Source organism: Meles meles, chromosome 9, assembly GCF_922984935.1.
Source record: "Meles meles chromosome 9, mMelMel3.1 paternal haplotype, whole genome shotgun sequence".
Lineage (NCBI taxonomy): Eukaryota > Metazoa > Chordata > Mammalia > Carnivora > Mustelidae > Meles > Meles meles.
In genome coordinates, this window is record NC_060074.1 from 63372048 (window position 1) to 63385753 (window position 13706).

The 13706-nt window shown below is 35.1% G+C and overlaps 1 protein-coding gene across 6 annotated transcripts in view; it reads right to left on the reverse strand.

Moving 5' to 3' along the window:
* LOC123950557 (sodium channel protein type 1 subunit alpha) overlaps positions 1-13706 on the reverse strand; it is a 152350-nt gene that overhangs the window by 57525 nt on the left and 81119 nt on the right. For 4 of the 6 annotated variants that reach the window (XM_046018491.1, XM_046018494.1, XM_046018492.1 and 1 more), the window contains exons 6-14: positions 12622-12713; positions 11417-11686; positions 8178-8241; positions 7529-7670; positions 6686-6892; positions 4914-5198; positions 3534-3914; positions 2150-2282; positions 881-1119 (exon numbers count right to left, since the gene is read on the reverse strand). In XM_046018491.1, the coding sequence (XP_045874447.1) occupies positions 881-1119; positions 2150-2282; positions 3534-3914; positions 4914-5198; positions 6686-6892; positions 7529-7670; positions 8178-8241; positions 11417-11686; positions 12622-12713 (1813 nt within the window). The remainder of the gene's footprint in view (positions 1-880; positions 1120-2149; positions 2283-3533; positions 3915-4913; positions 5199-6685; positions 6893-7528; positions 7671-8177; positions 8242-11416; positions 11687-12621; positions 12714-13706) is intronic. The other 2 variants (XM_046018496.1, XM_046018495.1) reach the window with 2 other exon arrangements.

Sequence of the window (13706 nt, forward strand, 5' to 3'; positions counted from 1 at the left end):
ATCTGATCATTATTATACACATGTATCTATTACTATAATATGTGTGTTACTATTATCAATTTGTTAAGCATGTGAAAAAGTCAATTTACTTCCATGGTATAAATATCGAAGCTTTAAAACCGTAAATACTACAATGCAGGATGCTTTACATGTCTTGCTTTTTACCATCAAAAATCTTAAACCTCAAAACAAATACTATGAAAAATCCATACATTCCTTTAAAGTCCTCTTTCTTTCAGCAAATAAAAGCTAGTATTCCTAAATTGAGTCAACTGACAAACACTTTAATAATTCATGTTGTTTAAGCACAGAAGAGGAGGATTTAGGTGACAGCCTTTACCAAAAATGGCCTCACTAATCAAATAAAACACAAAATGTACTGCAGGTTTTCAATATTTGATGGTTTTGATATAGAAGAGATGGATAAAACAACACATATCCAACTTAGATCTTGGAAGTGGAAAAGCTGAACACGTTTTTGAATTGTTATATTTTTGCTTATAATGATGATGATTAAGCAAAATAAAAAGATCTTACCCCCTCCCCTTTTTAAGCCTTCATCAGCTAGGGAAACTGCGCTAATATCATTTCAAAAAGCGTGTCCTTAAATTGCTTTTGCATCTTGAAAAAATTATAAATATCAATATTGACTTTTCCAGTAGTATTCTAGGACTATGCCTATTGCTGTCTTTCTCAGTTTTTGCTTTGACATTAAGGGCCATTGTGGTGGGCAAAAAAGTAGGGTGTAGCCAGCTAGATATAATTCTTGTCTTTTGGGAACCAGGTGGTAGAAAGAGTGCTTTAAGCTATTATTAAATGGAAACAGTTTCTCAAACAGAAAATTCAAAGATTGAACACATTTACCTTCCAATACGCTTACCAAGTTTCCTACTGTAAGCACATTATTGAAATGTTCTGTCATTGGATAGTGTTCCATGGCCATGAAAAGGGTATTTAAGACAATGCAGATGGTGATGGCCAGATCAACAAATGGGTCCATCACAACCAGGTTGACAATATGTTTCACTTTTAACCAATATGGTGAACAGTCCCAGATTAAGAATATGTTGGAAAATTTATACCAACAGGGTGGGCATTTCTGTCTGGATTCTTCAAGTTCTAAATTTAAAAAAAAAAAAAAACCACCAAAAGATATATTTTCATACACACATATATTTATTTCAGATGCACTAGACTAATTTTTCAGTAATCAACACATTTTTATTTGTTAAAGAGTCAATCTCTTTTGTACTTAAAAAAAAAACTATAGAATTTATTCTTTAGACACCTGAAGATATTTTGTCAACATACACATAGAGCAGAGATAGCACAGAATAGTATTTTTCTCATATGCATTGACAATATGGCTCAGCACGTGGCCTGAAGTGAATGGTCTTTTAAAGTTTTAAAGTTTCAATAGGAACACGGGATGCAGAAACGTAGATACTGTGTGTAATCTTATGTTAATATCTGTCTAAACTGTCAACCTAAAGCAACAAGAGATAGGGGAGGAATGAATATGAGTCAAGAATCATCTTTAAATTTGTTTTCTTGGGGCACCTGGGTGGCTTAGTCTATTAAGGATCTGCCTTCAGCTCAGGTCATGATCCCAGGGTCCCGGGATGGAGCCCCACATCAGACTCCCTGCTCAGCAGGAAGCCTGCTTCTCCCTCTCCCACTCCCCCTGCTTGTGTTCCCTCTCTTGCCATCTCTCACTCTCTCTGTCAAACAAATAAATAAAATCTTTAAAAATTTTTTGTTTTCTTCTGTGAAATGACCCACTTCTTCCCTCCAATCTTCAGAGTATTTAGAATGATGCTGAAGTCCTAAACTAAATGGAACAGAAGAGAGGGTCACTATGACTAATGAGATTAGCAGCCCTAACAGAAATGCTTTATTCTGCATTTCCAAGGAATTGTCACGCACAGGAAAACAATCTTTAGATTTCCAATATCATTGTGCATAAGTAATCTTTTTAAAGCTCCTAGACTATATGAGTAGGTATAACAAATACTAACTCTTAAATAAGATCTATTATATTCTCTTTAGAATGTCCTGTTTTCAATTTACAAACAGAGATATTTGTTTCAAGTGAGACAATATAAGCTTGATTGAAAATAATTGAATGGAAATGGAAGGTGTAACAAACCTTCTACTGTATTTGTTAAAATGCTGGCTATACTCATTGCTCGTTGCCTTTGGGAAGGATCTTCTAGAAAATCCATAGAAACATGGAAAGAACTTGACCTTCTCTTCCTCATCTCAGTCTCAGTGGTCGTTCCCTATAAAGAAAATGCTAATGTATTAAATGATTAACTTGTGCAATACGCTAAGCAAAGAACCAAATGTGACATAGCGAATTTCATGAAACACATGCATCGTGCACTTTCGTATTTAGTTGGTGATGGCAGAGATTGCTGACTTATTGTATCATTAACCTGGAATATCCAAACTGTCAACCATTTAGTTATATAGCAAAAACTGAGTTTTTTAACCTTCTAATTACATAATTTTACGAGACGTGATGTCATTTCAGTACAGTTAATAAGTCTCTTGAGAGACATATTGAACAGTTCGCCTCATTTCTGAACTGATCATATACAACGAACAACCTGAAAAGTCATATACGTGGTCAGGCATTTTATTTTGAGAAGGTAGGCATTTATTTTTCAAGAAATACAAATGATTACAACACAGGTAGCCACCATCTCATTTTCTGTACACAAGACATAGATGGTCATTGACAACACAAACTGTATGTGAGAAACACACATGCTGCATGGACAACAGTTTCATCCAGGGTACCAAAGCAATAAGTCATCTAATTCTGACTTCGTCATGCCTCATCATGCTGATATATTTCCAAGTGAGTTACCCGTCTAATAAGAGGCAGCCTGTGTTCAGAAACTCCTCATCCTCATATACATTCACAAACACGTAACACATGTTTGTACAGACAATTTTTTTCTGTCTGTGTTAATGATCTATTTATGTCTCATCACTTAGGTTCATTTTAAGAAGACTTATATCAGCATTTTTTTTTAGAAAGACATATGTGAATACTGGAAATTTTAAGATAACAATGAAGCTATCTATGGAGGCACAGTGTTCTTGAAAATCTTCTAAAATAAGGCAGAGCTATAGTGAAGAATCTGTTGGAAAGATTTATTATACACCCTTTATACTTGAACAGAGGAATCATTCATTTACTTTTATATCAAAGCTTTAGAGGATGTCTTGCTACCTAAGCTCAGCATGGGTATATAGCAAATCCTCCAAGCGGAGGCAGCAATTTATTATTATGTCTAATTTATTCTTAGCATGTTTAATAAGTAAATGCATTTGGTGTTATGCAAGGGAGTGCTGAGGCCTTAAGTTTTAGTTGGTTAGTCTATTAAAGGTATTACAAGATGCAGGTGCATTCACAGCTTGACCAACCAGGAATCATTCTCAAAGGGTTCCATTCTGTAGAAACACTGGCTGGTGCAGCAATAATGGGCCAGCCATGCCTGAACTATTTAAAACTTCCTTACATTGTCATCAGTAGCTGGCTTATCTATTATCACCTCTGGCAGAAGCTGTCCAACAGGCGATGTAGGAACTGAAGGTCCACCAACCAAGGAAACCACACCATTGCAATCCACAGTGCTGTGCATCTTCCCATTTGCTGGAAACATTGCCAGCATCCGGGAAGACCTACTGGTCTGACTCAGGTTACTGTTGCGCCTTTCTCCATGTCGTCGGGGCACAAACAAGGAGTCTCTCCGGCTCTCATTATCCTCAAAGGTGCTGTGCTCATCATCAGCAAAGTCATTCTCCGATCCCACATCTTTAGCTCGCCCTCTAAAGCTGAAAAGGCTTGTTCTGCTATTTCGCCTTGGAGAAAATAGGGAGCCACGGATGCTCAACAAAGACTAAAAGTTTGAAACCAAAAAAAGTATAATCATATTAATATAGCCATTTGAAATGTGCTTTTAATTTTGCAAGATTAAGTTGAAGGCGATTTCAGTATTCATAAGAGAATGTGATCCATTCCTTTTGATTAACATTCTTGTTTTATGTGCTCAGATTAAATTGGTTTTATAAGAGAAGAATTCTTGTCCTTGAGATTATGAATGGGAAGATAGATCACAACTTAAAGTTACCAAAAAAAAAAACAAAAAAACAAAAAAAACCCCAAAACCTGAAATCACCATTTTTCACATTCAAAAGGAAATATCCTTAGCACATACTAGGAACACCATCAACATTCAATAAACATTGGCAGCATGACCTTCACAAGGACACATTTGTTCTTACTGCTCTTTCTTTTCAAGGAATTTCAACACGTTTCACAAATGGTTTCAGGTCATCTTCCTAAAATCAGTTTACTTTCATTATTATCACTGTTTCATCTGTAAGGCACAGACTTCTAAAATTCAGAGTAATGTGTTTTTTGGTAATGTACATCACACCTGATATTTTCAGAAGCACACATGCTGGTTTATAAAGAAGTTAGGCAACAAAACAAAACAAAACAAAAAAACACCACATAAAATAACCAAAAGAAGTTATCAATCAGCCAGCCCCTTATGCACATTTTTTGTTTGGTTTGTTATTATTTTCATTAAGGAGGCTGAGGAGCAGCAAGTATAAATGTCATTAGTTTCAAAAGGTATCAGCAGGTAGTTTCAGGATGAGAATCCAGGTCTTCTGAATTTCAACCCAGTGTGACCCCAACTACAGAAAGCCACAGGCTTACATATATGTTGAGTAAAATTTTCTCATAGCTATGTGAAGAAAGTATAGGTTTAAATACAATAGACATAGCAGTCAATTCAGTTGATGACCATTCATAAATCTGATTTAATTCTCCCCCTCTCTTCAGTGTTCTGATTTCCATCCATGCATCCTTTAACTCTGCGGTGCCATACCTGGTGTGGGGAGGAGTACCTCTTTTCATACGTCAATCGGTTCCCTTCTATGGAGAAGCGAAACCCTTTTCTCCTGATGCTGTCTTCAGATTCAGATTTATGGAACTCATCCTCATCCTTCTCTTCCCCACCAGACTGCTCTTTCTGTTTTCTTTTCTTTCTCCGATTTCTTCTTTCCTTAGCACTCTTGGAGCTCAACTTGGAGGCTTCAGATGAGCTGTCAGAGAGCCCCCCAGTGGCACTAGGTTCTCTGGAATGTTCTGAGGCAGTGACAGCTGCTGCCTGCTACATTAAGGAGAACTGGTTTTAGTATGGCGTTGGAGACTTTATCTTTTTAAGCTCAAGTATTTTTAGCACATTAAAAAAAATACATTTAGCTGACTCAAGCTGATGGTCCATAGAAGAAGCTCTGCAAGTACAAATGGGATTTTCCCCTCTTTCTATCTAATGAAGACTTTCAGGGTTAATGCAGTTTTATCTGTACTAACGTTTATTGTGCTTATATTACACCCCAAAGACCACATATTCAAAAGGATCAATAAAGCATCAATAAGAACATAAACTTATATTATTTTGGGGGATTTGATTTACTCTAGAAATTGGTATTTAATTAACACTATCTTCTTTTCTCTGAAAAAGAAACTGTAGCATGGAAGAAAAGCTAAATGACTTAATTGAGGTCGTATCTCAAGGTAGGAGGAATGCGATAAAAAGGTGAGGTCCTCTTCCTAGGTATTGAAACTAGGCTGCCAAAATATTATCAGTCAGATTTATGGAAGATGATCAAATCCCTTCCTTGCCCCTTCATAATCCAGAAGACTGGAGAAAGGGCGGTCAACAGTTTCTACTAAGCAAGACAAGACATTCCTTTCTCTGAATACCATCCCCAGCTTCTTTAGCTCAGCACTGGTTCTTGCTGGACACATGGGCATGGAATGAGAACAGTTTTTTGATCATAGCTTGTACTGGTACTCAGTTGGCACTTTTGGATTATTAGCATTGTTCTCAGAGTACCCTCAATACAGGGACTCTTGCCAATAAATTAATACTCCCCAAACAACTTTATTCTAAAGTAAAGACTCTTGAGTTTGTATACTGAGCAGAAAGCATGAGGGAAGATGAAAGTGATAGGACAGGCATTTTATTGTACGATGAGTACCAACACCTCTCTGTAAGAACAAACAATCCATAGGTCACTTGTTCTCCATAAAATTGGTGACTTCTATATGCCTGTTGAATACTGCTTTGTTACAGAACATTATAATACTTCATCACTTCCTTATTTACTATATATGAAGGGCAAGTAAAAAATCATATTAAAGGCCAATACATTTTTGGTTAAAGAAAAGGATAGACTATCTTTTAAGAGCCAGATGAACAACTTTTTATATGATAACCAATACTTTTTTCCCAAGAAAAGATGGCTTCTTACAATTTTCTCCTAATGCCAGTATACCCATTCTGTAAGTTTTTCACTTGAGAAGATTTAAAATCACATTCCCCCTTTAGTTATAAAAATCTTAAAACATTAAAAAGACATGAGAGCATTCCACTGTGGTCAATATTGCAGACATGTTAGAAAAATTAAACTAAATGATCTACAGATGATCAATATATAGAAATAATTACTAATCTTTCATACTACCAGCTTCTCTTAAGTAGAGTCAAACAATTATCCGTCTCTCACTTTCTCTCAGGTATTTTTGTAACAACTGAAACAATAAAAAAGAATTGTACCATGAGACAGGACAAATTTGATTTGGTGAATTTACCTGAGCTGCCTCCTGTTGCTTTTTAAGCTGTTCGAGCATCTGCTGAAATTCAGCCTCTTTCTGTTCTGCCTCTTCTAAGGTGGCCTGATTCTGCTCCTCATAGGCCATGGCCACCACAGCCAGGATCAAATTTATCAGATAGAATGAGCCCAAGAAAATGACCAGCACAAAAAAAATCATGTATGTTTTTCCAGCAGCACGTAATGTCTGAAAATAAGATCATTAAAATTATTTTTTTAATATCATTTCATAAACTACTGGCTTCAGCTTTCAATTTACTTGTGGGTCATGTAGGACTCCAACATAAATAATAATTATGATGGTCACACCCCCTTCTACCTCTTTGTTTCTTTATCCTCTTCCTCTTCCTTTTTTCCTAACTCATGAGTTCACATTTTGATCTCTAGGAGGGAATTCTTGGACTCACCAAGAATAAAATGGAATCAAATAAAATACAATGAAGATTCCACCAAAGATCTGAGCCTGTGATAAAAGTTAAGGAGGACATCAAAGTTATCTTTCTATGTCTGCTTATTAATTTTCATCTCCTGCCACTTGAGGGCACAGATGGGGCAGAGGGGAAGATATAACTTGTAATTGAGAAGACCTGTGAATGGAGAGGGTGGAAAATAGGTTTTGGGCCAAAAGGAAATGAGAAAGAATTGCTAGCCTTGTCATCACCATGCTTACTGTGTGTTATAATCAATAGGATAAAGGAATTCAAATCTCCTAATTTCAATTTCTGTTCCTTTTACTATATAATACTGTGATTTGGATTTCACAACGAAGATGATTTTCTTATATGCTTCGACATAAATGCGGTATATCTCTTCAGATTCTCACCAGTTGGTACAGATTTTCCCAGAAGTCCTGAGTCATCAGTCGAAACAGAGACAAAAAAGCCCAACTGAAAGTATCGAAGCTTGTATAGCCATAATTAGGATTTCTACCAGCTTTCACACACACATATCCTTCTGGACATTGACTATAAAAGGGACAAAAGACAGTATTACAAGAAGTTCTGCTAACTTTTTATTTTCATACCATGCTATACGTATAACACTGTCTACCCAGGAAAATTGGCTACTTTAAGGGATAGAAGTTATCTCAAGGGATAGAAGCATGATAAGTAAGTAACATATTTCCCAGCTTTTGACATAACATAGTTTTACTAGCCTCTTGATGTCGTCATTAAAAAAATGCCTAGCATTTTTAATAATATTTTACAAAACTATTTTCTGTTGATAATTAGCATTTGAGCACACTCTAGTTCATTTTCCCTACTATGAAGCCTCTAGGGTTGCCTTTTAGCTCACATATAGTACTCTAAGGGACACAGCATTAAAGGTAAAAGTATTATTCCTTGTTTTATGAAACATAAAAGCTTGCTTAATCTTTGAATAATCCCTTACCTTAGAAGTAATATTAATTATAGCAAATAAGTATTAATAAAGTATACACATACACAAGCACATACAAATTATTGGCTTACCCTGCATCAGAGCTATTTCCACATAGTAGTGCATCCAAAACACCCTCCAGAAAATAATGATATCCTGGTCAGAAAAAAGAAAGTCAAATGATGAGCATTTGCATTACATTGCAAAATGAAAGCAAGAACAGGCTTAACTTTTAGGATTCATAGAGTAATTTAAAATACGTTATGTAATTCATTCAAAGACTCAGATTTTGCCACTTCTCCCTGTAAATACTAGATATTGTACTATAAGGATTGGATACTTAATAATAGAAAGCATTTGTTCTTTGTGAATGTAAAATTTGTGATAATCACAGGTGCTAGCAGAAAAATTTAAAAGGTATCGGTGTTTTTCCCACCACCCTTGTGAAAAAAGAAAAATTTCATTCTGTAAAAATAGATAAGCATGACAGATTCCTTTGTTTTTCAAAAAGTCCACACATTCGAAAATAAAGGGATTGTATCTTTTCTTTCTTCTGTATATTTAAACACTATTTATAAATATTTAACAGTCAATTTTAATTTACATTGTATCAATTTCCAGAATATATCAGAGACAGCTTATAGCAAAAGGTGCATAAATCTGCTAAAAAAATGTAACAAAAAGTGTTAAATAGTAAAGCTAAAATAATTATTAGGGTGACTATTATCTCAAAGCTTTCTTCCTCTGACAAATTCCTTAGATTGTTTTAACATCAGGTTGAAGTATCACTTCTTTTGTAAATTGTTCTTTGATATTCTCCACTTCCTACCCACTAAAGAATGGCAAAATTAAGAACTCTTCTCACCGTGTTACCGGTAATATGTAGCTACTTCCATTACTATTATACTTATTGTCCTATATTGTAATTATTTCTTTACAAATATTGTTACTCCTTGAAAGAAAATCTGATCATTAGTTATTTCCATATTACTATTGCTAGGGCCCAGCAGCCTTTCAATAAAGTTGATTGAATAAATAAGTGAAATGATGACAAAAAGAGAAATGTATCAAATTAAATCATCACTTTAAAAATTTGAGTAAAATTGACAATGTTGCTTTAGTTGCAGGTGTACAACATAGTGATTCCACAAGTTTCTACATTATGCTATGTTCACAAGTGTAGCTACTTTCTGTCCTGACACATTGCTATTACAGTATCATTGACAATTTTCCTAATGCTATGCCTTTTATTCCTGTGACTTATTCACTCTGTAACTGGAAGCCTGTGTCTCCCACTCCCCTTCACCCATTCTGGCCAACCTTTCACTCCTATCCCTCTAGCAACCGTCAGTTTATTCTCTGTATTTATAGGTCTGAGTCTGTTTTTGATTTTCTTATTCATTTGTTATCGTATTTTTTTAGATTTCACCTATGAGTGAAAGCAGATGGTATTTGTCTTCCTCTGTCTGTCTGACTTATTTCAGTGCCTAATGAAATAAAACCCTCTAATTCCACTACTGAGTATTTACTCAAAGAAAATGAAAACACTAATTTGAAAAAATATATGCACCCCTATGTTTATTGCAGCATTATTTGCAGTAGCCAAGATATGGAAGCAACCTAAATGTCCATCAACAGAAGAATGGATAAGGAAGATGTGGTGTACACACACACACACACACACACACACACACACACACACACACACACAATATTTTAAAGCTATAAAAAAGGATGAGATCATGACATTTAAATAATCAAGTGTTTTGTTTCGTTTTAAGATTTAATTTTTCTATTTGTCAGGTGAGGGAGAGAGACAGAAAGAGCACACAAACAGAGAGCAGCAGGCAGGAGAAGAGGAGAAGCAGGTTCCCTGCTGAGCAAGAAGCCCAATGCAGGACTCTATCCCAAGACTCTGGGATCATGATCTGAACCAAAGGCAGATGCTTAACAGACTGAGCCACCCAAGCATCCCTATAATCAAGTTTCAAGAAGAAAAATTTTGGATTTTATAAAAAGAAATATTTTCTAGATGTTAAATTTTCAGAGAAACTTATTCTATGCATAGTTCTATAGAGGATACAAAAACACGCAGTGGGAAATACTTCCATTGCTTATGTCTTTACTTCTTCTAACACAGACAAGTAAATTTGGAGAGTATTTCTTAACTTTCAATTAAAATGAAATGCAGTGAAAGGGATATGATACACTCTGGATGAGTTTTTGACATCAGGTATTTATAAATGAAGTTTTAGCCATTAATGTCAATGATCTAGAAGCTTTATCTGAAGAAAAGACAACTTTCAGTTATAAAGTTTATCTTTAATTTTAACAAATTTGATTTTCTATTACTTTAAAGGACAAGCCATTTTATTTATATTTGCATTCAACGTAAAATCATCTTTTCAACAGATGGAGCCTTGTTAGGCAAAAAGATAAGTATAAGTTTATAGAGCTGAAAACGCCTCAGATATTTAGGATTTCTTTTACTTTGACTATAAGAGAAAAGGAGTCCAGCACATTTTCACTAGAGAGAATAAACCCTAACTGACATCCTCATAGTTGGTTCCTTGATTTCAGATGAAGAGAAAAAAAAAAAAACAGATTTCAGGGAGCTGGTGACAGAAGTAGACTCATTGGCATATATGAAGTGAATCAGGGACAAGTATTTTTCTTACCCTAGAGATCTGTAACTATTTGCAAATTATTTGTTGGCATATCACTAATGTCATGAAAGAGTTAATCTGTATCCTCCAAGGTATTTTCCAGATCTCCGACTATAAAAAGACACTAAGTAGGTTTTTTATTATGCTATCATGACTTTAAGAATTATCCAACTACAAGTAATTTTTCATGACTAATCTTACTTGTTTTACGAAGCAGTCACTAAGGCTTTTTCTTTGTTTTTTTTTTCTAAGTATTACTCATCACCTTAAAATAATAAAGATATAAGCCCATCTAAAGACTAAGTTTTATATATTTAATACTTTTCTTTTAAAAAGACATTCCCTCTCCCCATGAATTATGTTCTGTGCCTGCTTTTGAAACATTGCCACTGGCAAATACAAAAAGTAAATAAAAGAGAAAATTGTACTTACTTTCTTTGCAGCTGAATTTTTCAGCCTCCCATATAATGATACCATAGAAAATGGCATTTAGGAGTCAAAATTAGAACAGTTATCAATAAAATAATTAAGTGTATATGCAAACCATTGGTGTGATGACTAAGAGATCACAATTTATTATGCAATCATTTTCAGAAAATTTTCTATGCCTTGGTGGAAGGCAAATCAACAGTGAAAAAATAAATTTACATAACAAAAATTCTTACTTGTATCTTGAATATATGACTTCCAGTCAAACTCAAAGCGAGTTTCATTGACAAGTGTGCCATTGTAATTCATAGTTACATTCCTCTCTACGCTGTGTTCCTCCAGGGAAGCATTGGTGGGAGGCCATTGTACACATTTGTTCCGCAGGTTACCCATGAACAGCTGCAGCCCAATCAGGGCAAACACGCTCAGACAGAACACAGTCAGGATCATGACATCGGAGAGCTTCTTCACCGACTGGATCAGAGCCCCCACAATGGTCTTCAGGCCTTAAAGAAAGAAGGCTATGACTATGAAGACTTAGAAGGTCGGAAAGAAACAAAACTTCACTTGATTTTCTTGAAAACATATATTTCATGCATCAGTTTGAAAATAATTATAATGCTAGTGGAAAAGCAACACTTCATGGTAGGCTAAAGTGCTAAGGAGATAAACTCTGGAAACATAATGATCCAAACATTGAAATGAAGGTCATATCCCATTATGTTGAGAGAAAATAATGGGAGATTCATGGTCTTCATGAAGCCTATATTAAGAAAAGGCTCTTGTATTTCTCCTTTTGCTAATGAAACTCACCCCATACATTCATTAGGGTCAGTTATCAGTTTTATAGCAAATTACCTGAACACATATTCTTAAATGCCTATTTATAAAGAGGAAAAGTTTTGCTATAATTCTGGAGGTGGTGTATGTGGTGAAAGTGTATGACTACACCTTCAGATAATAAATCCTTTATGCAGATTCATGTTACTCTTTATTATCTTATTTCCTTTATTTTAAAGCAATATTAGGATTTATATTGTATATACATCATCATCAATACCTACAATGAACAACAAATTACAAATTGGTACATTCAGTAGAGACCAAATCCTTGGTACAACTGACATGGAGAAAAAGAAAACAAAACATGACATCTCTAAGTACAAATCACACACAGACTATGTATTTCAGTATCTCATAAAAAACACTATTAAAATCCTAGGATAAAAAACACTATTAAAATCCTAGGCTGACCAAAAGTAGAAAAACATAAAAAACTTAAGTCCAAAAAAATAAGAATTATTTCCTGTAAAGCACTTGATTTTGATTATGATTTTGATTACTTTATTATGATTCTTTATTTTCTGTAATACTGCCAAGCAAAGAAACTCTCACTGAGAAAACTTGATGGGTCAGTCCCAATTTTTAACTTAGCTCTCACCTGGAATGACTGAAATTGTTTTCAGTGCTCGGAGAACTCTGAATGTTCTCAACGCTGAGACATTGCCCAGGTCCACAAACTCTGTCACGTATCTGTAATAGGGAGTTCACACACAACACAATAACAGGATACAAAGAAAGAGTTGTAGGCACAAGGAGCCTTGTGCTTCATACCAATCACTCCTTACCTGGAATTACAGAAATAGTTTTCAAAGCTCTCAAGACTCTGAGAGTCTGAAGAGCTAAAAAATTGCCTAGGCTTACAAATTCTGTTATATACCTGTAGAATTAAATCAGAGTTATTCAAGATTTAAGCAGGGTTTATATTATTTTCTTGGGCCTTTTATGAAGACCTTCTTGGTGACTCAAAATGATAATTTTGTTTTCTTAACCTATGTAATTTAAGGCTGTTGGTAGATGTAAACTTCATAAAGTATATAATCCTGTTGCTATTTTGGCAAGCAATATAACCAACATCATGTGTAACTAAGGAGAATTGAGTAAACAGAAATAATTCTTGGCTATAGTTTCAGGGTTTCAATTTAAAAAAAAAAAAAAAGGCATGAAAACATCCAAGAGAAATTTAGGCAGGAAATGGCAGATTGCCTTACTATCTGTACATGAAAAGGTTTTTCTAGTGCAACTCCTAAGTGAAAGTTAGGCAAGGTAAGAACAAGATTTTTTGAGGGCTTTATGGTGCCCCTGGAATTACTGCTACCTGAGTCTCAAAAAACCATTGTCTCAACATGCTTTCTTTGGAACTGTAGCCAGAAGGAATGGTGAAGAATGGGCTTATCCTAACTAGTTCTGGAAATAAGATGAGACAGGCAGCATTTGAAGCTCTGGGAATGTCAGCCCTGCTTCTCTTCCGATCTACCCCATTAGGCCTACAAGAAGTCAAGAAGAAGCCAAGCTCCTGAAGAAATGGTGAGGACAGGTGGACACTGATCACCTTCCTCCACCCTAATTTTACCTATTCCTCAATGGCCTTTGATTAGTCCTCGGAGTCTCTCCTTCCTTGGGCAAGTTTACCACTAGAAAAAAAAGGAGACGGATGGACAAAGTGTGCATATTACTGAGTGTATC